The 26,508-nt window shown below is 44.5% G+C and overlaps 3 protein-coding genes and 2 long non-coding RNA genes across 6 annotated transcripts; 3 read left to right on the forward strand and 2 right to left on the reverse strand.

Annotated features, from left to right (window-relative positions):
* Positions 1-508: 508 nt before the first annotated feature.
* Rh5 (Rhodopsin 5) lies at positions 509-2,188 on the forward strand. Of its 2 annotated transcripts, none has more exons than NM_001298930.1 (3): positions 509-1,040; positions 1,099-1,445; positions 1,496-2,188. In NM_001298930.1, the coding sequence occupies exons 1-3, from the start codon at positions 805-807 to the stop codon at positions 2,059-2,061; spliced, it is 1,149 nt and encodes a 382-aa protein (NP_001285859.1). In that variant the 5' UTR covers positions 509-804; the 3' UTR covers positions 2,062-2,188. The 2 variants fall into 2 exon arrangements, with proteins under 2 accessions (NP_001285859.1, NP_477096.1); NM_057748.5 differs by having other exon boundaries at positions 734-1,040.
* Positions 2,189-5,883: 3,695 nt separating this feature from the next.
* Positions 5,884-6,255, forward strand: lncRNA:CR44588 (long non-coding RNA:CR44588). The gene has a single exon (NR_124210.1). It is a non-coding gene; the product is annotated as a long non-coding RNA:CR44588 (long non-coding RNA).
* Positions 6,256-6,659: 404 nt separating this feature from the next.
* On the reverse strand, positions 6,660-13,316 carry Wdr81 (WD repeat domain 81). The gene is made up of 4 exons (NM_135691.2): positions 11,458-13,316; positions 8,987-11,397; positions 7,347-8,922; positions 6,660-7,283 (listed from the first exon to the last, which is right to left on the reverse strand). The coding sequence occupies exons 1-4, from the start codon at positions 13,095-13,097 to the stop codon at positions 7,049-7,051; spliced, it is 5,862 nt and encodes a 1,953-aa protein (NP_609535.1). The 5' UTR covers positions 13,098-13,316; the 3' UTR covers positions 6,660-7,048.
* A 3,095-nt stretch (positions 13,317-16,411) lies between these two features.
* On the reverse strand, positions 16,412-17,558 carry lncRNA:CR44587 (long non-coding RNA:CR44587). Its single transcript, NR_124211.1, has 2 exons — positions 17,297-17,558; positions 16,412-17,222 (listed from the first exon to the last, which is right to left on the reverse strand). It is a non-coding gene; the product is annotated as a long non-coding RNA:CR44587 (long non-coding RNA).
* Positions 17,559-19,793: 2,235 nt separating this feature from the next.
* dmGlut (Dietary and metabolic glutamate transporter) lies at positions 19,794-26,478 on the forward strand. Its single transcript, NM_138760.3, has 5 exons — positions 19,794-20,177; positions 24,249-24,427; positions 24,487-24,933; positions 25,002-25,625; positions 25,687-26,478. The coding sequence occupies exons 1-5, from the start codon at positions 20,138-20,140 to the stop codon at positions 25,885-25,887; spliced, it is 1,491 nt and encodes a 496-aa protein (NP_620115.2). The 5' UTR covers positions 19,794-20,137; the 3' UTR covers positions 25,888-26,478.
* The last annotated feature ends 30 nt before the right edge of the window (positions 26,479-26,508 follow it).

Here is a 26,508-nt window from a genome sequence, read left to right on the forward strand (position 1 = left end):
ATGCCGCTGTCTGGTCAATTCTGGGCCCCTGGTCCTCGATGTCGGAAAATGTCGTGCAAGTGTTCGCTCGCACTCGCATTTGTCGCTGCAAGCGCCAGAAAGAGACGTTACATTTTGAATTTGACTTGATTTTGCCTCCGGTGGTCGTACCGCCAAAGCGGGTAATTCAAATCGTGCAGTCAGTCGCATGTGAATGTTGAGTTGAATGAGTAGAAGTCTGACTGAAAGGAATGTATGCATTGTAGCCAGGCTTCATTGGCATTGAGAGGCATTATACCAATTAGTTTTAAAAATAAACAAAATGATTTGAAAATAAGATATTAAATTTCATAAATAAAAAAATAAATAAAACAACAAGCTAAACTATTTAATACAATTAGCTGTATGTACTGAATTAAATATTTTGATCTCTAATTTCGTTAGAGCTACAACAATTAACAATTAACTTAGTAAGCAATTTTTGTGCCTGAAAAATAAACATGTAAAGCTTGTAAAAATCTGTAAATTATATATAAATAAAAGCGTAGATTCTTTGTAATTTGTGAATCTAAACTTTTTTTCACGCTGACTGTCGTAACCTGACCGCCTCAGAAATGCCTTAAGCTGCGGCTAAGACGTTGGGATTATCCTTCCTGGAATGCACACGCACCCCAAGGTCAAATGGTCACCACTTAATCCGTCTTAATTAGATTCTTTGGCGGGCTATAAAAGCATTTTGACGGCACTTGCCCCAGACCATAGGTGACTCGGAGGCCAGAATGTCGACCTGCAAAGGAAACTAGATTTTGGAGCGGATCAAGCAGTATGCACATCAACGGCCCAAGTGGGCCACAGGCCTATGTGAACGATAGCTTAGGAGATGGCAGCGTCTTTCCAATGGGACATGGATATCCGGCGGAGTACCAGCACATGGTGCACGCCCACTGGCGGGGATTCCGTGAGGCACCTATCTACTATCACGCCGGTTTCTACATTGCCTTTATCGTCCTCATGCTGTCGAGTATCTTTGGAAATGGACTGGTCATCTGGATATTCTCGACGTGAGTGGAAAACCCATTAATCCCCACATTAATCCAGACGAAATCCATTTTCTTTCAGTTCGAAATCCCTGCGTACTCCATCTAACCTATTGATTCTCAACCTGGCCATTTTCGATCTGTTCATGTGCACCAATATGCCGCATTATCTTATCAACGCCACAGTTGGCTATATAGTGGGCGGAGATCTGGGCTGCGATATATACGCTTTGAACGGAGGCATCTCCGGGATGGGAGCCTCCATAACGAATGCCTTCATAGCATTCGATCGCTATAAGACAATATCCAATCCAATAGACGGACGTTTGAGCTACGGACAGATTGTACTGCTGATACTCTTCACCTGGTTGTGGGCCACTCCGTTCTCCGTGCTGCCATTGTTCCAGATCTGGGGACGTTACCAGCCGGGTGAGAAGTGAATTCATGAAGACTCTTCAATTACTAAACATTCTTTTCAGAGGGCTTCCTGACCACCTGCTCCTTCGATTACCTGACCAACACGGACGAAAACCGACTGTTTGTGCGCACGATTTTCGTGTGGTCCTACGTGATACCGATGACCATGATCCTGGTGTCCTACTACAAGCTCTTCACCCACGTCCGCGTGCACGAGAAGATGCTGGCCGAGCAGGCCAAGAAAATGAACGTGAAGTCGCTGTCGGCCAACGCCAATGCGGATAACATGAGTGTGGAACTCCGGATCGCCAAGGCGGCCCTCATAATATACATGCTCTTCATTCTGGCCTGGACACCCTACTCCGTGGTGGCACTTATCGGATGCTTCGGGGAGCAGCAGCTAATCACGCCCTTCGTCTCAATGCTTCCGTGCCTGGCCTGCAAGTCGGTGTCCTGTCTGGATCCCTGGGTCTATGCCACCAGTCATCCCAAGTATCGTCTGGAGCTGGAGCGCCGTCTGCCGTGGCTGGGCATCCGCGAGAAGCATGCCACATCCGGAACATCCGGCGGCCAGGAGAGTGTGGCCAGTGTCAGCGGCGATACTTTGGCACTCAGCGTGCAAAACTAATGGTACAATTGTCAGATTAACGAAGTGAAAACTTTCTAAAAATCATACGTAATTAAGCTAATTAGTTGTAGGTCGTGCAATGAACTGAAAGAGTTCCAAAAAATACAAACCAAAAAAAGTTGGCATTAAAAAATTATTAAATCTCTTCTTATTCAGGGATCATATTATCCTAATAACCCTATCAAGAAAATCACATTGAAGATTGCATTCAATCCAATGTTTTAAGGGCATCCCATCCCATCCTATCTAAGAACACCAAAAATAAATCGAAACACTTTTGCTCGACTGCTGGCTGCCTCGTAGAGCGCACACTCGGAAACAGAAACTGAAACGGGGAACCGTAAAATGAAAGCGGCGGCGGCGGCTGCAAAGTCAAAGGCAAAGGCGACGGCAACGGCGATTTCAATAGGTGGTGGCGGTCCGGGCAGACAGTCCAACCACCGGCGAGGTTGAAGAAGTTGTGCTTCTTTGTTGCTTGCGCACATCCAACCAATCCGAATACGAAAAGCGGCGTTTCAATTCAGCGAATGTTCCACACGATACCAGGCGAACAGAGACGCTAGCGACGGTTTACAACATTTGGACGCGCTCGTTGAAAGCGTGATTGGCTGGCTGGCTGGCCGAGTGGGTGTGGGTGTGGTTGTGGTGGTGATGGTGGGTAGATCGAGTCCGGATACCTCCGGAGCGAGGAGCATGGCAACAATGTTGCAGTTGCTCGTACTCGTACTCCAAGGGGATGGGAAGTAGATGCGTGTGTGCACATAGATATATATAGCCACAGATACACATATGGCATATAGACCAGTCGGATGTGCGAGCGAGTGGCGCAAAGTGGGGCTTCTTCTTGCTCTTTAAGAAACAACAAACATTTTTACTAGGTATCCAGCAGATTTAGCAGCATGCCGCCCGGCTAGCGAGCGATTAGATTTCCAATGGAAACTCAATAGAAACGCCGTTAGAAGCAGCGCACGCAGGTGCGAGCGAGACGAGCGTAGGGATTAGAGAGATGCACAGATGTGATGTGCCAGTGCACTCATCAGCATCTGAATGCTTAATGCTATGTGGTAAATGGTTTGGTGTGGCCCACTCGATTCAATTCTCCGGATAATCCAATTTGTCGATTCAATTCGCTTGCCTCTTCAGTGGCACAACTTTTTTCTTTCCACTGTGCGCGGTGCGGTGTGGTGTGTCGTTTTCGTTTTCGACATTCCTCTTATTGTGTGCCCGACTTGTTGCATGTAATAATAATAATAACGAACGAAACGGTATCGTAGCTGTTTAGTGGATGATTAAACTGAATTTAATCGTTTGCGAACAGGCGCTCAGCGTCACACAGTCGGTCGTCCGGCCATTATGGCCGCTGCGTTTCTCGCACTGAAATTCATACACGAGTTTAAATTGCCCACCGAATGGGCGGCGCTGTACGGTCGTCTCGCTCCCACACTTGTTGGGCGAGCAACTTGAGACCCAGTTGCGAATTTGCTGCTTAGAACCGTTCTGACTCAATGGTATCATCTGGCTTAATACATTGCTTTTTAATCACGCCTAGTTAAATAAATAAATATCATTTGCCAGCATCGCCATATATTCCAATCATAATAAATAATGATACAATAATAATACAGAGTCAACTTATCATATCAACAGAACGAAATTTTAAATTTCGTTTAGAAATGCATTCCCGTCCGAATTCCCACAGGGCACTAACATTACCAGTTTGCCATCTCGCTTGCTCCCGCAGCACTCGGACGACAACTGAGAACCGACCATCTGCCATCTCCGTCGCGCGACATTAATCGTCTTTCTATGATTTTGGCAATCCTAATAATGCCAATTCATGGGGTGGGCGCCTGTTAACTAGCAGCAGGCTTACAGCATTACCATGTCGGAAATCGATGGCAGATGATGATGGCAGGCAGGTCGGCTTCTGGATGGCACCCACTGGCCATCCTATCCTGCGGCTCTGTTAACATTTGAACGTTAAAAATTCGATTTTATAGAATTCCAGCAACGCCCCGAAGAGCGAGAAAAGAGTTCGCCCAGATACACATGTACAATATAATCGTAATTACAGAGTCGAGACCAAACAAAAGGCCCTCTTGGAAACGGGCGGCGCTAACAGTCGCGAAGCCACTTTCTACGCATTCTGCGCGCCTCTTAGTTATTATGTCAGATCTGCAATGTGCGACTATAAAATACGTATGCGGCCGACGAGAATTTATTGACTCGACGCCCCCAGTTGGGGGTGTGAGTTATAAAATTGATGGCATAAACTGTCTGGTGAATTTATAAACCGCATACACCCATTTCGCACTTGCATTTCCTGCCCTCCCAGGCGTTTTTTCGAATGTATGGTAACATTTTGTAGTCATTTTATGCGCCACCGTCGGAGCGATGAACTTTTCGGCCTGCCAACCAGCAGCTGCCCACTTCTGGGTGCCTGGTTAAAATTTTCGGTTGTATGTTGGTAACATTTTGTGGTTCCAAAAAATGTTCGAGCCCGCCGCGGAAGCGGGTCAGCTCTGGCAACGCTTCTCGCCTTAAATCATCTTTCCTCTCTGTGGTCGTCGGCATTGTTGGAATTTTTGGGGTGGCATACCATGAATCGCGTCGAGAGCCAGGGTTGCCAGTCCAGCGCGCGGAATGGGGGCGCAACAGGTGGTCGTCGAACTGACGGCCGCACGGCAGCCCTGGTCGGGCGTTCCACGGGCCAATGGCATTCCTAACATAACGAGGCCGTCTGTTTTTTGCTGCTTGCCTGTTCTGGCAGCTGAGTGAAATTTCATGCAGCGCGATTCTCACAAATTTCGAATTCCCCACATATTTTCGTGGCGTGCCGCTGGCATTCGTTTGTGTGTTACTTTTTGCCTCCGCCGTTTTCACTCTTCTCGTGATTATGACGTTATGGCTGGTGGCTTATGGGTTATGTGTGGATGGCTTATAATCAGGGGGTCGCTGGCTTTCCTCTCCCAGTGTTTTGGTTCCGCGCATCGCGACCTTGAGTGGGCGGACCAGCCGGCTTGCAAATGTAGATTTTAAAGCCTTGAAATGTTTGTTGTTTATTTATGCTTAATCTAGAGGACAAGACAATTGAGTTTGATATTTGAAAAGTGCTTAGAATTGTGAACATTGATATATTTTGTGAGACCTTGGATTGGGCTTAAATGACCAATATAGAACCATAAGGTAAATAGCATTAACAACGGAGTATATACCAATAAGGATAAATGCATGTTTGCACATACATATTACAGTATATAATAAACCAATAGTTAGAAACTTTTGGTTAAAAATGATATTCTTTATTTAGATGTCATTATCTAAAGTAAGCAAAATAAATAGTTAAATCTATCTTTATTAGGCTTTTTATGGTATAATAAATATTTTTTATCACAAAAAGTTGTATATCTTTAAAGGTGAAGCAAAAAGAATTAAATGTAAAACTGTTTTCTGTTTTATATATATTTAAATACTTAAACAGTTTTTCTTAATATTTTCTTGAATAAAAACAGAAACTCATTTACCTGTCGTTGTAAAGTCCGCCATTAAGTGTATTTATATGTATATAGATACCTGTATGAGGTGGAGTCTGAGTGCGAAATCAGCAAGGACTATAGGTATTCGCACACTGAAAACAATTTCTTAAAAGCTTCGCCACTTAAAGTGCATTACTTCAGCACAATCTTGCAGTGAGAAGACCTGCTGGACAACATGTGGCGAACCAATCCCGACTGCCCAACTAAAAGTTGGGTCCATCGAAGTGAAGGAAGAGCATTGGTCGGGAGGCGGGCTCATTAACCCCTCTCTAGATTACGCACTCCGTCGATGCGACTCCTTAAATTCAAGGTTACACCGCTTGACTGAAAGAAAGCCCAATTTCGTCCAGCTTTGTAAGACGTAGCCAACTGGCCATCTGAGTGTTCCACTCCCACTGGTCGAAAGTGGGTGGCAGTGGAGCTGCTGGAGTTAGACGCACTATTGTCCTCTGTAAATCCTCATTGTAACAAGCGCCCAGAATCATTGCCTCACGCACAAGTCGCCCTGACTCCAGACTTCGAAAAAGTGCAACGACAACAACAGCAGCAGCAGCACAACAGAATGCCAATGCAAAAAAGTTGCCATAAAGAAACGACGACGACAACGACGTCCCCATCTCCGCATCACCATCGCCCAAAAATAAATGCAACGCCTTCGAACGGACGATCTCCCAGATACACCCTCCCCCCCCCCCCCATTCCATACAGACCCTGGAGATCCCAACCCGTCGGATGCAAGGTCCGTTGTTGCTGGGATGTTGCTGCTGTGCTGCTGCGTTTGCTGCTGCTCCCAGCAGGTTCATTGGCCCAGCTCAAGGCGATGCGAAGGCAAGGAAATCGAGCGAAGAGACACACAGCGAAAATTGAACGAGCAAATCATTCAGATTGCGTCCCGCAAACTGGTTTCGAGGGTTACGACTGCGATGGACGGTCGTTATCGAGTGTATGCTACCCATGATGCACTGAATCATCTTGCACTCATTATCAATTCAAAATGAGTATTACATAAGCTTGCGAATGCCCTATTCCTTGCACAGGGATAATATTTGACTTAAAAAAGTTATTTGGGTTTTACATTTTTATTGTTTTCCTGTATATCTATATAAATATTTTACCTCTTTCCAGCTTAAGTAGTTACTTTTAAATACAATTATGTCTTCTATTGTAATGGACATACATAAATATATAAATACATATAAATTGTGGACCTGGAATGCTTTGATTATGCTAGAAGAAAGTAGCTATAAATGTGCGATCGTAATTATAATAAATAATAATAGCAATGCAAGCGCTACCTCAATACATTAATTTATTGGGTTAGGCGGGTTAGGTTTCTTGTCGATGTCCAACCCTCGTTAGTTGCATTAAAATAATATTTGGTGCCGTTGAAAATAAAAATAAACTAGACTATAATATCATAGTATTGTACAAATGGTGTGATACCAAAAATTCTAGCAAAGCAGGGCTATGTTTCCGCTCTCGTTTCCCGCGAGGAAGGCTCGATTCAGTGGCAACACGGCCAGTGAGGTTAGCACACCGCGGAATGTCTCCGAGCGAAGTTTGGTGATGGTGCTGAAGGCATGGGAGTGGGCCACATCCGCATAGACGCCCACGCGGTTGCCAGTGGTTGCATAGACCAGAGATGGGCCAACGCTCTGCAGGAAATGGGCGGGTTCCGGTGGAGGTCTATAAAGAACATAATACTATTAGTAACTTTCCATGATTGATACGACTTTATCTACGACTCACTTGAGCTGGTAGTGCATGATACCATCCAGGGCATGCCAAACGGCCAGGCTATGATCTAAGGCGGAGCTAACCAAGAACTGATCACTCGGAGCGGCCAGCTGCAGCAGATCACATTCCATTGGTCGCCACGAGTTGATCACCATGCCAGTGCGCGTATCCAGCTGGACGATGCATCCTGACGAGAGTCCCGCTGCCAGCCAGTTGCCGGAAGGGGCCACAGCCAGGCATCTGACAGTTGCATTGGGCAGAGAAGCATTGCACACCCGCCACTCGTTCACGTACTCACAGCTCCGGGCATCCACCATCTTGACAGTGGACTCCGCTGTGCCGGCAATTACCAGCGGTGAATGGGAGGGCAAACATTTGACCACTGTGACAGCACTATGACGAGGAGCATCCAGTACGGAAAGCGGTCTTCCTATAAACGGATCCCACAGATGAATGCCCGAATCGCAGGACACCACATATCGCAAGGATTCCAGGAAGCCAAGCGAGTTTATGGACTTCTTGTGCGCCGTGTAAGTAAATTGGCAGGCGCTCGTCTTGCGGCCATCTCCTTCGCTGCGAAGTGACCACAGCTTCACGGTCTTGTCCTTGGAGGCGGAAATGAAACTGTTCTCATTATCCAGGGCATATATAGCTCTCACTGAGTTCGTGTGTCCTACAAACGACTGCAGGCGAATTTGCTTGAGATTAAGTGTCTGAGTGTCCTTCTCATTGCGCGTCGTCTCATTGCGCCAGTAGGCCAACCAGTTGCCTTTCAGATGACGAGTTTTGGGCATCTGGTCCAGTTTATACGCCACCATGTCGATGAGTTCCACATTGTTTCTGGCCACTTGCAGGCGATTTCCCACGATCTGAGTGCCAAAGCTATTGGCGGCCAGTTCGCAGCTTGCATCTACAGAGTCCACATCTTGCCCAGAACTCACATTGGTCGCTAGTTGAATTTTGCTTTGTCCATTGGGTTGCTCGTGTTCGTGGCATAAGGTTAGCACAAAATCCAGATTGCTCAGTGTCCTCTTCATGTTGGCCTCGCCCAAGAAGCGCAGGAATGTAAGATAAGCGGTGTGCGCCAGCTCCGGTCCGAAAACATCCCTTAGCTCCTCCAGAGCTCGTTCCGGCTGCGATGCACCACCAACGAGCGAGAGATTAGCGAGATCGCAGGCAAAGTCATTTGGCAATCCAAAGGCCTTGTTGAAAATCAGGAAAAATGGATTGAGAAGCGGCTGACACAGGTGCTCCCGCGTCATATCCGAACCCAAGCGAACGCTCAGAGCGTAGATCGCATCCAGAAACTTGCGTGCCAACAGCGAACGTCCCAGATAACCACTGGGCATCACAAGGTTGGTGGAGCTCAAAAGGCGCAAAATGGGCAGAAGTATTGCGTCTAGCATTATGTGCTGTAGGTGCTCCATGATACTGGCGTCGGTTAGACACGGAACCATGTATTTAAGCAATTGTAGCGAACTGATTATGGCTCCCTCGAGGCTGCCAGTTATTCGTTTGGAGCATAGACTGATGAGTTCGCTGATGTGGGGAAAGTATTGCAACAGCAAAAAGTTTTCCCCATAGAGAGCTAGAAAGGACAAAGACAAATTATGATATTTCAATGTGATTAAGATAACTATAGCTTAACTCACCCGCAATGGACATGAGGCACTCCAGGACGCGAGCTGCACTCCGGTCGCCCACGACCCTCGCGTTGGCAATGCTGAAGTAATTGAGATTGGCTGCATCGGGACTGGAATTGAAACTGGAACCACCATCGTCCACCTCCGGTAGCAGGTTCTCCTGACCCACATAGCACAGGGATAGCAGCTTGAGCAGGTTCCTGGTGATGAATCGGGAAGTGAGCACCGGACCCAACCGATGCGACAGCCACACCAAACTCTCGGCACTCATCTCACTGATGCGATTGTTCTGCACGGCCTTGGCCTCCGACAACCGAGAGATGACCGATGCCTGCAGGGAGTCCGATGCCTCCGCTTCTGACTCCTCCGCTGGAGGAGGTAGCTGCTCCACCGCCTGGCTGATCAGATCAAAGCTGTCCACACTCTTCCGCGAACCAATATCGCAGTCAATGGCGCTTAGCTGAAAACTACGACGAATGCCACCGGCAGTGGGACCCATGGGAATCTCAATGGTGGGCGATCGCGGTCCTATGGGAGGTGGTACCAATGCGGGTGGTGTTTGACTCTCCTTTAAAGATAGTTTATCTGGCGATATTCTTGCTCCATAGATTAGTTCGTTGATCACCAGTTTATCTGGGGATCCATCCGATTCTCGAGCTTCCTCCGCACTAGCCGCACTGGTGCTGGGACGCATGTCAAAGGAGTCAATCGACTTGCTGTCCTGCGTTGACGCCCTGTCGTGGTCATCCTCGAAGGTGAACAGCTCCTCAATGTCGGGTTTCATTTCTGGTGCCACTTCTGTCTGATGAACTTCATTCTCTGAGGCAAAGTTAAGATTTTTACTCGTCCTTCTGCTTCCGCCACTGTGATAGTGATAACCATTGCCCTGTTCCGGTTCTTTGTAGCCACCAACAGCTTCAATCAGTGGCGCTATGAAATGATGCAGAAAACAGCGGAGTCCAAAACGCACAATTAGACGAAGCAGGAAACTGTGGTGATAAAGCTTCACCGATTTCCGGGACTTGAACGAACTGCTGGCCGAGAAACGAAGATGGCCACCACTGTTAGTGGAGCCATTGGAGCCACCGTCGTCCGGGGAACTGACACTCTCCACATCGTACAGCTTGAGCAGTGGTTGTAGCAAATGCTGCTGGGTTTGGGATACGCCCAATGCCTGTGCAATGGGATCGAACAGGTTCCAGGCAGTCAATATCGATGTGCGTTCATCTCTCAAAAGATCTATGATGTGCGGTAGCAGCAACTCAACCGGAGTAAATTGCTCATAGGCAAAGGACATGGGCTCTAGAAGCCTCTTTACATGGGCACAACACGACATCACCTTGCACTCGGCGATCTTTCGTTCGAAAAGAACTCTCTGCCGATCCATCTCCGTGTATCTTTCACATTCCCTGCCTCCTTTGCAGCTGAAGTGAGTTTGCAGCTCCAGTAACACTGCATTAGCCTCAAAAGCATGTAGAGATCTGACAAGAGCGTAGACAGCCATGTAGTGGCTGGGGAATGGAAGCAACAAATTGCTAAACATGGGCTCCAACAGCTGGGCAGGATTTGGCGGCTGTGGCAAGCCTTGATCCTCCTCTCCAGGCTGCTCCAATTGAAGCAGCAGGCGCACTACTCGGCGCACTGGCTTTGGCAGCTCCTGACGATGCAGCTGAGCCACCGTCCGGCAGGCGGAGAGTCGGGAATCAAAGGTTGCAGTCAAGCCATTTCCCATCAGAAGAGGTCGCAAACGTTGCATGGCGAAGAGTTCAATAATGAGACATCCCAAGACGTGGAGATCCCGCTCTTTCCTGACGTTCAGCAGATGCTGTAGACAATTCCTTTTTTCTCTTAAGAGATTCTTTGACTTCGGTGGTAGCTCATCACCACTGGCAAACAGTTGATTCGTGAACGAATGTTCCGCTGAGTTCTGCTCGAACATCAAGTCACTGCTGATCATCTTCTCCTCGGGATTGGCAGACGCGCGTTGTTGTGGGAATGTGCGTGCGTAAAACGCCTCCAGAGTTTCCAGATTGTGTAGCAAAAGAGCTGGATTATAATTCTCCGGCAGTTCAATGAAATTTGTGATTGCATAGAAATTGGAAGCTGATGCGGATGCAGAACTGCTGTGAACAGAGCCGCTTGATCCGTCATCACCAAGACGCAAAGATAGGTGAGATGATCCAGTTGCACTCTCAGCCTGTAGGTTTTCCGTACTTTTGGCTAGACGTTTTGCAGGACTGGCGTACAGCTGGCTTAGCCTGGGTGCGGTTCTACTAAACCAGGGCGTCGCATATCGACGTGGAGGATGTGCGCTTGCAAAGAGCTGGACGATGCCGCGCTGGCTGAGATTCCGGTGCTGATCCACAAGAGTAAGGCAGACATTCTTCGATTTAACTGCCGCTTTGCCACTCAGTTTGTATCTAACATGGAATGGGAAAATTAGTAAGGACTAAATAAGGTGTCGTTCAAAGTAAACTCACCCAAAGTTGAGATCGATCCAGTGATGCAGTCGTTCGCTCACGTACTGCGACTCCAAGGCCTCGCGGTGCTTGCAGATGAAATCCTCCGGACAGGTGGCCCAAGCAGGCAGCTCGAGATCCGGCAGGTCTTCGTGAATGCTCTTGAATATCATGGGATCTGAGTAGAACTCGGGTATGCACTCGTCTGGCGTCCATTCCTGGAGTCGCTGAATGGACACAGGATACTCGGCGGGCACCCAGATGGGACGCACATGGGCGCAGAGAATGGACTGGGGCGTTCTCCTCGCCATATATACAAAGTAGGTGATCTCGGAAAGAAAGTCGGAGACGTGATGAGGCGCCTGATCACCGATTGCTTGATAACTACCGTCTGCGCTACCATGCTGGCTTGCATGGGCGTACATGAGATCCAGATGGACATCGCCCTTGTTCAGGCGATACTTGCTCTTTGTCAAATCCCGCCATGCGCCTCCTCCGCGTCCACTAAAGTCAGTAACCCAGGGCATGATGTGGTGGTAGGCGGCATTGGTCAGACTCCTGCCGCACGCATTGTTCAGGATAGTAAGGTAGTCGAAGTTGGACAACTGACCATTGCACCACATCTCGGTATATTCGCGCAAGTTGAAGTGGGCGGGATCGTAGGCGAATCGCAGGTCGAACATGGTGCTGCTGGAGGGTAGTGCTTGCTGCGCCTCCCTAGCCTCTCCCAAATCCTCGCTGACCAGCGGCGTAAGGGGCGACATGTCCTCCCCAGCCGGATCATCGTCCAGCAGATTACACTGCAGCCGTGGAAGCACTTGCAGCCAGAGATTTTCGCGCAGCACAATATCCTGCAGACGCAGATCACCCAGAAAAAGTCCCTGTCCTTGGAGATGCTTTGCCAGCTGCAGAATCTGGTAGATCACAAACAGTGTCTTGTTGTAATTCTTCCCCAACAATGCCGGACTGAAGGTGATGCAATCGTAGAGGCTGCATTCCAGAGCTGGAGGATAAAAGAAGACGCTGATGTGCGTGGAGGTCTCTATGGCCACCAGGGCGGGCAAGACGTTGGCATGACAGCTGCCTGCGGAACAAGATGTAGCATTCGATGAGTCACTAACTCCGTCACGATCTAGCTGACAGTGCAGCACGGGGCAACGATACACCCGCTGGATGAGCTCTTTGAGCACCACATCATGCGGTTGTAGCTGGCCTTGGCCACTTGGTGGCTTCGTCGAGGGCGCTGACGGGGTTGATCTGCACATTCGGACATGGGCGCCATTGTACTTCCTGTAAGCCTCCTCCCATAGCTGCTTGAAGTTGCTGTGAGCCACAAAGGATACTGCCTGCGAGTAGGAGAGTGGCAATTCGGATGAAGGCGCATCCCCAGAGATCCTAGGCAGCGGGTACACCCTTGACTGCGGCTGCTTCCTATACGTCTGGACCAAAATCCTCGTCCACGGATGCTCCAACTGCCCAATGGGATAGGACCTGCGATCCAGCAGTGGCCAACTGGGAAAGTGTGTTAGCCGCCTATTGCGCTCCAGCGATTGCAGCCACGCCTTGTCGCAGATCACTTGGAATCTACCATCGCCGCCTGCCTCACAAACATGTTGCGGATCCACTCCGATTTCTGGCCAAATCTGTTCGCTGTCGCCCATTTTTCATATGGGGGGTGCTCGAAATTGGCAATCTTGCGATTTCAATCCGCTGCTGCCTGCCACCGCGGTTCGATCACATTTTCCGACTGGGGCGAGGTTCGATCTTATTCAGCCATGGCTTTTTGGGCTTAAGCTCGGCGATTTGTTGGGTGTTTCGATAATTTTTTCTTATCTTATCAAAGAATGCTACTATTTTTTTTCGCGAACTTGAGGAATCAGCTGTTGATCAGTGTGACCAGTCGGAGTGTTGTGAAAAATATTGCACATAAAGACTGAATGGTATTTTAGGTCAGTTCAGTTTTAGAACATTGGGCGCCAAAATTTAAATTTGGCTTTTACAGAAATTATTAAAAATGTATCAAATTGAAATAAAAACAAAATCGTCTTTTTATAGTTCTGATTTATGGAAATACATCAAATACGGGAAACAACCAAAATTATGACTTATTATTATAAACCGCGATTTTGTAAATTGCGCAAGTAAATGTATGAAAATCAAGAAAACCATAATTTCAATTGCTTACAGTGCTCATATCTTGTACTATTTATTTATTACTACTAGAATAATATTCAAATATTGTTAAGGAAGCATTCGAACAATATGCTAAAGTCCACAAAAACGTGTGTTTGTATTTGCCCCGCTGAACAAACATGCTCATTTTCAAACGAAGTCAACAACTTGCATGTAAGCTTGGCATGCGACGCATGTGCGAAACACTTGACCGATAATAAACGCAAAAGTAATCAAAGGACGTGCTATTATCAGCAGTTAACTTTTGGAACTCGAAGAGGCGAATATGCACAAATATATTGATTAAATCAATATGGGCTTGTATTTGGATTAGAACGAGTCTGCTAAACAAATGTCTGAGCATTTCCATCGCTTATGGATTTACTTGAAGTTCGTTTCAGCAGAAATGTTTATTTGTTAACTCATTTAATTGCAGATTTAAGGCGGATTAAGAAAAAAAGAGCTGTAGCGAAGCGCACAACTAAGTTAATTTTGTTTAATGCTCATTTAAATTGGTTAATCTTTTGTGTTTGCTGCCCTCGTGGAAATTCCCACGCTCCTCTGTCCAAATATTCCGCATTCTCATCCGAAATCCTAATCTTATCAATGAGTTGCTCGGTTTTGTAATTTGCCGCCTTCTGCAGAGCGTCTTTCCCCATTTCTTTTCCCCATTGCCTTTCCTGTTTGCGAACGGCACTTGAAAGAAACTCCAAGGTAGCAGCCAAGTTTAAGGTCAAAATGTTTGGGTTTCACATGTGTACACGAATGTATTTTAGATTACTCTGTTGACTCGCATGCAAAATTTGGCGGCAAATATCATGTTGTATGGCTCAAAAGAAGTGCAATTATGGCATCCAACTGGTTTTGTTGTCCCCCGAAAAAAAAACTCGAAATGCGATGCACGGATTCATTACTTCCGTTTCGCACAAATTAGAGGCCTTAAGTATTGCATATATGTATATGTATATATATTTATATATATATCAGTATCACGTGTTAAAGGCTTGTCTCCGGCTCCAACATTCAGCTGTCCAGATGTGGTTAGGAAACTCACTGGTATCGATCGGTATATTTGCAAAGTGCCACAATTAAACGATTTGCATGTGTTTGCCTGCTAAAAGTTCCTACCATTTTTCACACTTCAAATGAGTTGTGCACACAAATTTGAATGTTACTCATTACAGGGGGGAAGGAAGTATACATATACATATGTATCTTAACTGAATATAAAGTCATATAGCGGGACGGAATTTTTACCAGTACGAAAATAACCCATATACGAGTGCAATTGGTTTTGGCACTTTCCCTTGGCTTATAAAGCGGCGCACACGACTGGCGATCAAAGTGAGATATGGCCAATTAAGTTATTAAGCCCCATTGATGATGACACACCCTCATACGATTCCTTCAGCTGCTCGTGCTCGTGCCCGTGCTCCACTCGAAATCGGTATCAATGGGAATCGCTAGTTGGAAATATTTCTGCATCATATAGTCTAGTGGGCATCACATGCTCGGATTTGGAAGCTATACATACGTACATACATAGGTATGATATATCCATGGCTGAAGCGGAGATTCCCGCCTGTCCTCCCATGACCAATCTTATCTTTTCCTTGGAGTCTTGGTACAAAAGTCGCACTATAAAGCCTCTGACGGCTATAAAGATTGGTGCCGATATTATGGTTAGTACCCTTGTAAAAGGCACATCTAAGATAGCCAACTTTCCGCAGTTTATATGGTTATTATGATCGCCTCGAAATATGGAACCAGAACACGAAAACTAACCAGAACTCAATGGTGCTCATAGCCATAGCCATAGTTTATAACCCCGTGACCCAATGGGCTTTAGCCTTCGAACAGTTGACCCCACTTGATATCCACTTAATTCGATCCACTCCAATTTGGCCAAGTAATTCGGTCTGCGGTTTATAGTAGTGAGCTCGAGTATTTTCTCAGCATCGCCGATGACCCTCAAAATGTCAATTGTGCGACCATTTCCTTGCCTCGACTATTTGTTAACTATTTTAATTGCTTAAGTGCTTACTTACTGCATTTTACGCGAACTATTCGCGCCTTAACCGATGTCGATCACCTGTTCAGATTTCGCTCGAATGATTTATGGTTGTTACAAACTCGTTAGTGGCATGTGGCTAAAAGTTTATGATGTTTAAGCTATAGCTCTCATTTAATGATAAATAAATATATCCTTTTTTGCTTGTAGATAGCACTTTATTCTATATCCTAAGCTGACTACTCTTCTATGGAATTTGAGCTAGAATTTAGTCAGCGTGATTAGCTTCAGATACAGGATATCTTATCGCGACAGATATAATTTGATATATTTTTAGATTATATCATCATTACCGCTGATCCCTTCAATAAAGATAGTATATGATAATGCTGCTATCTGTTGCTGAAGAAATTCACTGGAGAAATATTATTCTTTCAACCAGTTTCAATTGCCTGAAACTCAAGTGGTGGCCCTTCATCTAAAAATATTTGCACAACCATTAGTTTATTTATCTAGATGATTGATACTCTCCTCAGCACGCAAAGTTCTTGACTTTTATGTATGTCCTTCTACCCTCTGAAATCTGGGGGAATTCATAGATGAAAGTGTCACTTGATTTCCAAGCTTTAATTGAAAGAGACTGATCGATCTTCCTGATAGGCTGGAAATTCTAGAAATGCTAGAAAATTCTGGACTATATCAAGGCAAAGATGAAACATTGAAAACTAAGTTTAGTTTCGAAGCTTATCTGTAAAATAGATCGTTTATTAGTGGCTGTTTTGGTATGCTTTTATTTGCTTACTTTATAAGATAGTATAGTTTAATGGAACATACTTTCTTTAGATTTACATTTAAGAGAGGTGGGTATCATATTACTTGTAGAGTGTATACTTTGTGGATTCATATTTGTAGTTCGTCACATTCCATTGAACGACTTTCGGGCCGCTTCAATTCATTTGCGGCATAGTATTATACAAATAACGCAAAATATTTGGTATGCGAGTTAAATATTGAGTGCTATTATTGTTCGTCTGCCGCGAAGTCTGCCCGTCCGTCCAACCGTCCAACCGTCCAACCGTCCAACTGTCCATCTGTCCATCTGTCCAAATTACCAGTTCAAGCTGGTTAAGTTTTCGGTCACGGACGTTTGGAGCCAGTTTTGGCTAGATTCTAGTATCCGTCCGTCGAGCGAACATGTATGTATTATCATTTCCATATCGTCGGATATATTCAGAATATTTCGATAATTTATGTGGACAAACATTTCAATTTCAATTGCAGAACAGCATCATTTTGCGCAGCATGGTTCGCTGACTTAATGAACTCAACACGAGACGATCGACGATGGAGCTTGAAGATCATCACAGCTCAGTGGTGGTCATATCGGATATCATGGATGTTGGATGTTCGGTCGTTTCAAGTGGATCGGATGCGATGTGCGTGCGGCTAATTGATGGGGTGCACATCAATTGAAGTTTGTCACTTTTCATTTGGGCCCAAGACGCGGAATATTTCCAGTCCAAGTCGCTGTCAGCAGATTGGAATTCTCTGCCAACTCCGGTTATCTGCGCCCAGATGTCACCTGGATGATCTCGTGTCTGGTCTGGACAAAGTGTGCCATCGATAAGGCCGACAAAGTTTAACTGATAAACATGGTCTACATACATACATACTTACATACTCTTTGGGCTTCAAATGGAGAGCACTCGGCAAAGGATTATATTTCCGGCGATAGTGATTGAGATAATGCATGTGCCAAATCTTAACGGACGCACAATAATCCCCGCCATAAGTACGATTCATTGAGACACCAATTGAGCACTTTCCAAGTAAAACCGAAACAGATCGCATAACATTCCACGAATAATACGTTTAAGTATCCCCTTGAAATGTATATACATATATCGGCAGATATGAATATAAGCAAAGTACAGAATGTATATTAATAACCCAGCTGAGCTGCATTGAACCGCATCTGTAACTGGTTAACTCGGCAGTCAATTTTTGAGTATGCAGATACAGATGTATCCACATTTAGTAGTAGTATAGCAACGTTTCGATTCTTAATTCGATCTGAAATCGAAACTGAGGCTGTAATGAATACTGAATGAACGTACAATAGAAGTGTCAGGGGCGATTTGAGGTGGTTCACCCTATAGCGACTATAAACGATAGCGATTCCCCATTCTCGCGACCCCCAGCCATCCACCGCCCATCTCCCACCGCCCACCACCCTGTTTTTCAGTTAATTGCATTGCATAAAGTCGCAACCCGCCTCTAACCGGTAAACGCTGCTGACTAACTAACTAACCAACTAACACAGCCGATACTACAACTAAACTAATTCTGATGATGGAGCCGCAACAAGTTGTCGCTCTCCGTCGAATACCCTACAACGCAGACTGTCGGGCAGCTTGGCTGCTGCAGTGCGTCTTGAAGATGGAACTTGTTGCTATCGCCACTCGCGCGGACATCAATGTCCCATTTGATACATGATGTATAGTATATATGGCTCGGTCGGCTGGTTGGATGGGTGGTGAACAAAGAAATGTGTTGGTGCTCTGACATACTTATGGGATTTAAAGTACATATATATATAGGCATATAGTTTTATATCCAGACGAGATGTGTATAAAAAAATGTAAATGTTCTTGAAATTGTATTTTTAAAAAAGTGTGCGCAAACTTAGAATAGTTTATTGCCGCACGCTTTATTGTGGTCCTATTGTTTTGACAAACCTTAATCGCGGTTGTATCTTGTTATAAGTATTATTTATCAATAGGATAAAGTTAGTAATACTAACTTGTTACAGTTGCAACAAAAATATATCTATATTAAGATAACAGATCCTAACTTGCATTATTTTTATATATAAAGCATATATATGTAATTTGTACCAAAGGTAGGGTATACTTGGAGGGAAAATTCTTGGTAAGCAGCCAGTTGACCATGATTTCATCGGAGAAATGGGCTGTAGACGCACAATTCGTTGGGTGCAGCTACCTTTCTGTCTGGGCCATTCTGTTGGCCAAAGTTTCGGTTTCGTGCATTCCGGTTCTGCGAGTTCTAAACCGAAGCTTGGCATCTGTATACATATACGTAGCAAGGTAGCAAGGTGGGTTTTTTTTTCGTTTTTTTCATTTAGCGATCCAATCGTTTATAGAGCGACATAAAGTGAGCGCGTGCATGCGAGGAAAACCGCTGAGGTATTCGGCGCACAATCGATTGCCCGCTGATACCAACTGAAATCGAAATCGGGCTTCAAATGGCCAAATGAACCAAAGTTCCATTCCGCGCGGCCAATAGTTAATAGTGGTGCGCACTAATAGTTGTTGCATTTGGTCAATTGATCTACTACACGCATGCGGTGGCCCGATGGCTGATTGAATGCGATTGGATCGCCGATCGACCCGGCCAAGATAGCGACCGCGTTTATGAGGTGCTACAATGCGTGCACAGAGAGAAAAGCAGTCAACTTACCAACACTTGAATATTTTCAAAAAGCAAATTCAATCATAGTTAAGGGTTCTTAGAGGTGTGGGTACTGTGGTTTGGAAGATAGCTTTTTTTTAACACAGATTAGATTAATAATTGAAGTTTAATTATAGCAAGTAGTTTTAGCGTAAATGGTGGTGAGCAAAATTGATAGGAAATAAGCAGATTCAAATATTAATCCATTCAGTTAATTGTATTTTGAGCTTAATTGTATTTGGAGCATGGTTGGAATAGTGCACTATAGAGATTCAGTTGTATTTTTGTTAAGTTACCGTTGTATAACAAAATAATAGTTAATTAAATAAATAAAATTTAATTAAAAATTTGGTATATGTCTAACACGTATTGTGAGAGTGGTTAATATTTCGTTGTACCAAGTACCATTGAGCAATAAACAAACTAAATATTGTATTGCTGCACGTATTTTCTCGCAGTGCTCAATTGTGGCAGCATGTACAGCAAGTGTTACGAGTCAACTCCCCTTGTCAATATAGCGATACACGATCGTTGGCCGGCATCCAATAAAAACAACAACAATAACGAAAAGCGAAAAATGAAAATAAAATCAAATAATATGAAAAAAAAAACTCCCTCTGCCGCAGAGACGCCGACTGCGCAGCAGCAGCAGCAGAGCGGCGCTTATCTGCTCTCATATAAATATAAACTAAAGTCGGCGGGAATAATTTCTCATTTGTAATTTGGCTGGCGGCGTGCGCGGTTCGGTTTGGAATTCGAGTTCGAATTCGGTTAGCACTTCGAATCCGATTTGGAGACAAGTTCGAGATCACTGGCCTAACAGTAATCATCCACATTCTCCTTCTCCGCTGCATCTGCGCTTTCCGAATAGAATATTATTGCAAAACGAAAACAGAGACTGCTGTGTAGCCGAAATAGCGGTAAAAAGCGTAGAGTCGTGTGCGCGTTAGTTCATATTAAGGATCCGCCGTTGTCCTTCAAACCCGTGTAACCGTGGCGAAGGAACTGACCAGCTTGTTGACGCAGCCGCCGCCAATTAGTACCGAGATGACGCAACAGCCACAATGGGGCATAAGCCTATCGAGGTGTAAGTGTGCCACATCCTTCGATCCATGGGATATCACAAACACAACCATCAACCACTATCACCACCAACATCATCATATCGTCATCATCATCATCATGAAATGGCCATAAGGAAGTGCTGCGTGCGCCGGTGTATTCTGAATGCGGATTGTGCGGATCGTTGAACCTGCGATCGTTCGGGGGGCATTTTCGAGTGGTAGTGCTCGCTTAAAGTTAACCGACATTGACCGACAGCAATATAAAACAAAAAAATAAAATAAAAAGGAAGAAGAAGAAGAAGAAACGTATATAAAATCCCATATGTATTGTGCATAAATGAAAACAATGACAAAACGCCTCTGCCACTTCCGATTTGTTTCGAATTGTGTGCATTTTGTTTGTGTTTCGCTGCTTGGTGGTCTCTTCAAATTGAAATTCCCGGCATGCGTTCACATAATTGGTAAATATTTTGCATACGATTTGCATGTGAATTGCTGCTTAACTGGCCAGCGATAAAGAACAGGGTATCATATGTTCGATTCTAAAACACCACGATCGAAGGGCTAACGGTTATTACGGACTTTGTCAACCAATTATGGGACCTGCCCAAATATATACCTATACCTATACCGATTTCCTCGCCCCATCTCGCTCTGTTCTTTTTTGGGCAAGGTCAATGCAATAAAGAATTCTTTCGACCGATTGGGCAACCATTTCAGCTGTAAGAGTTTTACGAAAATAAAATATTAAATATACTTGGAATGCGAGTGATAAAAATCACGTAAGCCTATTATGATTTTCGTATCATTTTAGACTAAACTAAACCCCAACCAGAGTAATTATAAAAACTAATTAGCTTTTGAGCTGTACTAGTTCTAGCTAACTAGCTCTGTTATATAGCTTAGTATTCTGCTTGTTTTTCCAATGAATTATATGTTGTGCTTTAAATTTCAACCAACAAAGGCTTTTTGCCACAAGTTCTAGCCCAATGAACTAACAAAATTTACAATTTGGCCATAAATCACCCTATTGGACATTAGTTTTGAGCTACGGCAATCAGCACGACTAATCGCCTCGTTTATGGCCCCCGTCCCAGTTACTCAAAGTCTCATTATCATATGGAAGGGTCTGGCCTGGGTGTACTATCTGGTGTATATGTTCTTATGCGGCAATCGGACCTCGCTGACAGCGACCCTCTGCCCCCCAGGCCCATTGACATAATTTTCGCAAGACCGCGGAAATGCAAGCGAAAGAAATGAGGTTTATATTCATTCGGGGCTATCTCTTAGACATTCACGATTGCCGGACAAAGAGACGCAGGCCCAGTAATGTCAACGGATGGAATTGTTTTCGTTTTCTCATTAACGCAACGGATACGAACGACAATCGTTATTACTTAAAAAACCAAAAGTCATCTTCATCATAAGAAATTAACCATTAAGTAAGATTTAAGGAAGTAGAAATTTGAAATTAACTAAGATTTAGGGGAATTAGTTTTATGAGATGTTTTTTTTAAATTGTTATCAACATATTTAATATTGAAAATACCCACACTTAGCTTTATTTTAGGTATATTCTATATATAGTATCTGTGCAAATCGATTTCAACAAAAACTCCCATAATTGAAACTAGTTCAATTGCATTGTCTGGCTAATTAGAAAGTATTTCAATTGAAATAGTAATGATGTATAGGTCGCAGATAATTTATTCGTGGGATTGTGAAACCTATTTAAATAGGTAAAAGGTACTTTAAATGTAATCAGTTTCTCAATAAGTACTCAATAGAAAGGGCCAACTTTACAAGTTCGTTGCATTTGCAAGAAAAGAATTTTACGGAAAAGGTGTGACCGATTAAATCTAGTTAAAAGTGAGTCTCACCCCCGCCGCCTCCCACTCAGCTTTCATTTTCCACTCATATGCGCGAGATAAGGTCGCGTTAGCAAGCTCTGATTAAATCTTGAATAGCTTATCGCGGGTGGAGGTCCTTAGATGGAGTACGGTCATATATTAACGCCACCGATTGGATTGGATGGTCTGAAATTATTGGCATACTTGGCGGGCGGCGATATGATTAGCACCCATTTACATATACGGCGGCTTATCAACTTATCACTTGGCAATCATATTTTTTATTTCTTTATTTTATTTTTTTATTTGACACTCGTGGAGTGAGCGCGTATAAATGTTCGTGTCGAATTTGGTTAAGTAACCTGTCAAATATTGGCACATTGTTAATTTTGCCAGCTACGGTGGCTTAATGCAATTTGCGGCCAGCAAAAGATATATTGATGTTAATTTATAGGTAAAATAAACTTGTCAGCTGGTGACGTCGATGGGCTTTTTTTGCGAAACAGTTTCTCATAAACTAGGGGAGTTTCGAATGCCATTAAGAAGGCAAACACATGATTGTTTAACTTTTACTGGCGGCTGGCTTAAAAAAAAAACAAAACAAAACATATAAATATCTGACGTAGGTGGAGTCGTCGTGGTTAGGTGTCAACAAAAACAACAGAAGTCGTCGACTGCGGCGGGGGTGATCTAATAATATTGTCATGAATTGGATTCTGATTGTGTGTTTACCCAAGAAGCCAGGCTACTATTTGTTTTTTTACTCGCAATCCAGAGATTCAGATTGAAGTGATCTGCGTGCCGTTCTTGTTAGATCGTTTATTTCAATACGTTTGAAATGAGATTGGTCAATGTTAACTAAGCGTGCCAAAGAACATGATCAATTCAACCTTCGACATTCATAGGCGGCCATCTATTTTCGAGGCCCTATGAATTTATGCCCAAAATTACTTAATTGGCGCCGCCATTGGTTTATGATCATTGTTCTCGGTTAGCGATTTCGCATACTTCACATTGCACTCCAAATGTTTATCGCAGATCTAGCACACTCCGCCTTATCGGGCCGTAATTCCGCTTAACAATTTGATTGCGATACGATGGTCGTATAAACTACGTCCGTTGATCGCTGCCTGGTGATTGGTGATTGATATTGGGACACGAGTGCATAGCGCCGCTAATCTTTCGACCATGCTGCTCAACCCAAACTTAAGCACGAGCCATAAACCTCACGAGACAGGAAGTTCGTGAAAGAGCGGGTCTACAAAACTGGACAAATTCCTCAAATACCTTTGAATAACTAAATAAAAAATAAAATAACTTATAATGGCAGTCCATAAATAAGAGCATATAAATTATCTACTCTTGCGATCCCCCGCATATCAGCACATGATTTATTAAATATTTAATCAAACTAAGCACTTTATTGCCGCAAATTTATTTATTGAGTTTGATTGGAACAAGATTATTTGGTTGTTTTATGGCAGATCACTAGAAGATACTTTTGCAATCTGAGTTATGTAGGTTATATACCCTTGCTTACCTTTAAGATATTACATTTGATCATCTTTAAATCCATTCTAATGATTCATGGCTAGAGAAAGGGAGAAAATAGGGCTACAAATCGGAACAGGCCTAATATATTCTTTAATCTTTAAATGATCATATCGCCATGTCGCAGTTGTCTACGCATAATTTCTTTATCATTAAAATTATAAACTGGTTTCAAACTAAACGATCTGTCGTGAGCATTAAAAATTATATGTTGTTGTCATCATGATTATTTTAAGCGTTCATTAAATATCTGCGTGGCATATAATTTGTTTAAGCATTAAAACTTAAAATGTTCTGAAAGTGTTCTAGACAATCTCTATTACCTAGTTTGCAGCGTTTTTTTATATTATACTTAATTTACTACTCTTTTTTCAATCATTCGTATTGAAAAATGACTAAAATCGGCTTCAACAGTTCAGCTAATTGATATAGTGCCACAGCAATCAAGTGCAATTTGAAGTTTATCAGCGCAAATTGATTTGTACCCAATTGAGTCACCCGTCAAACTATTTATTCGCACGCTAACCGAATTAAATAAGTAAATTGCTTAAACAATATATATGTGAGACGCAAATCCGCTTGGCTCGTAAAATGTTTGACGCAGTGTTTGGTCAAATGTTGCCCAGCAGGTTAATTAATGTACACCAAGACACCCACTGACGTCAATTCCGATCGCTATCTTCTCGTCCATAGATTTCGTGATACCCCAGCGAGTGATCCTGGCCATCATGGGCTTCTTGGCCATCCTGAATGCCTACACGATGCGCGTCTGTCTATCACAGGCCATCACGGTGCTGGTGGTCAAGAAGAACTCAACGGATGACGATTCTGAGGCGATCTGCGAACCCGATGACATCGACGAGGGAACCAGTGTAAGTAGAGTCTAAGAGTAATATCAGAAGATAATACTTTAAACACAAAATCTTTCCAGGTTGGTGGCGATTTCGAATGGTCCGAGGAGCTGCAAGGTTTGATCCTGTCCTCATTCTACATCGGTTACATTGTCACCCACATTCCCGGCGGTCTGCTGGCCGAGAAGTTCGGTGGCAAATGGACCCTGGGCCTTGGCATTCTGTCCACCGCCGTGTTCACCATGCTAACGCCTTTGGCCATTAACAAGGGTGACTCCGACTGGCTGATTGTGACCCGAGTTCTGATGGGTCTGGGCGAGGGAACCACCTTCCCCGCTTTGAGTGTCCTCCTAGCTGCTTGGGTTCCGGCCAACGAACGTGGAAAGCTCGGTGCTCTGGTGCTGGGTGGCGGTCAAGTGGGTACTATCATGGGCAACCTGTTGTCTGGCGTGTTTATAGACGCCTATGGTTGGGAGTTTGTCTTCTACTTCTTCGGGGGTCTGGGTGTTGTCTGGTTTGCCATCTTTGTAAGTATAGGCTGAGCACTTAGCACATAGTCAAGACTCGTTATAATCCAAACTATTCTTGCTCGTAGATGTTCCTCTGCTACAGCGATCCCACGTCGCATCCCTTCATCAAGCCCAGCGAGCGCGAGTATCTGGTCAAGGAGATTGGAACCATTAGCCGCAACGAGGACCTGCCCCCCACTCCCTGGAAGGCCATCCTCACCAACCTGCCCATGTTTGCCCTGGTGGCCGCCCAGATTGGTCACGATTGGGGCTTCTACATCATGGTGACGGATCTGCCGAAGTACATGGCCGACGTTCTTCAGTTCTCGATCAAGGCCAACGGTCTTTACTCCTCGCTGCCCTACGTCATGATGTGGATCGTTTCCGTGGGCAGTGGCTTTGTGGCCGATTGGATGATCCGCCGTGGCGTGTTGAGCACCACAAACACCCGAAAGGTGATGACTGGTCTGGCTGCCTTCGGTCCGGCCATCTTCATGGTGGGCGCCTCCTACGCCGGCTGCGATCGTGTCCTCGTCGTGGTGCTCTTCACCATCTGCATGGGTCTGATGGGCGCCTACTATGCGGGCATGAAGCTGAGTCCCCTGGACATGAGTCCGAACTATGCCGGAACGCTCATGGCCATCACAAACGGAATTGGAGCAATCACCGGAGTGATCACGCCGTACCTGGTGGGCGTGATGACACCAAATGTGAGTATCATAAAGGTGATGTTTTGAAACTTTAGCTAATCTGGTTGTTCTCCTTTTACAGGCCTCGCTGCTGGAGTGGCGTCTTGTGTTCTGGGTGGCCTTTGGCGTGCTCTGCTTCACTGCCGTGATCTACTGCATTTGGGCATCCGGAGAGGTGCAGCCGTTCAATAACGCACCCATCCAGCCGCGCTCCGTCGACTTTGAGGCACAGGAGCGCAAGGTGGGTGGTGAAAAGACAAGTGGTCTGGAGCAGAGCTCGTAAGGTGGATCGCCAAAAAAAAGTGCCATACATATATGTATACATTGTAATCTAGTTAAAGTGCTGTCTACGCGGATTCTGGAATCCGTAATCTGGGATCCGAGTGGTTCCCAAAAGCAGTGTCATGCTGTATACGCAGTGGCTGTTGTTCAAATTGCTAGTTTTATAGTATTCCCGATCTGGCCGATCCCTGGCATCAGCGCCAACTAATTAATTTAAGCGAATTTACTTACACTCCCGAACGTCCGCAGTGCTACCATGTTTATCCCTTTTGTTAGCTAGGATAATCCTTAGCCTAATCCTAATCCTAAACTATACCCCTATGCCGCGCACGCAACGTACTCTCTTAATTATTATTTAGTATTTAAACAAACTGCGATTTCGCATTAAGGATTTCGTGTACCAGAGCTCGTATTGCCGTATTGTAAATCAAATGATGAAATAATTTGTACATTTTAAATTGTTGATCAATGTGTAAAGTAAAGCGTGTTTTTAGCTGTTCTGTTAAGACATTACTGTTTTTATGATGTTAGTCAAATAAAGTGTATAAAGCTAATTAAAACTATAAATCTAAAATCCAGTTTGTAAAAATGTATTCATGATATACTCATATAATAGGTATTA

This window comes from Drosophila melanogaster, chromosome 2L (assembly GCF_000001215.4).
Source record: "Drosophila melanogaster chromosome 2L".
Classification (NCBI taxonomy): Eukaryota; Metazoa; Arthropoda; class Insecta; order Diptera; family Drosophilidae; genus Drosophila; species Drosophila melanogaster.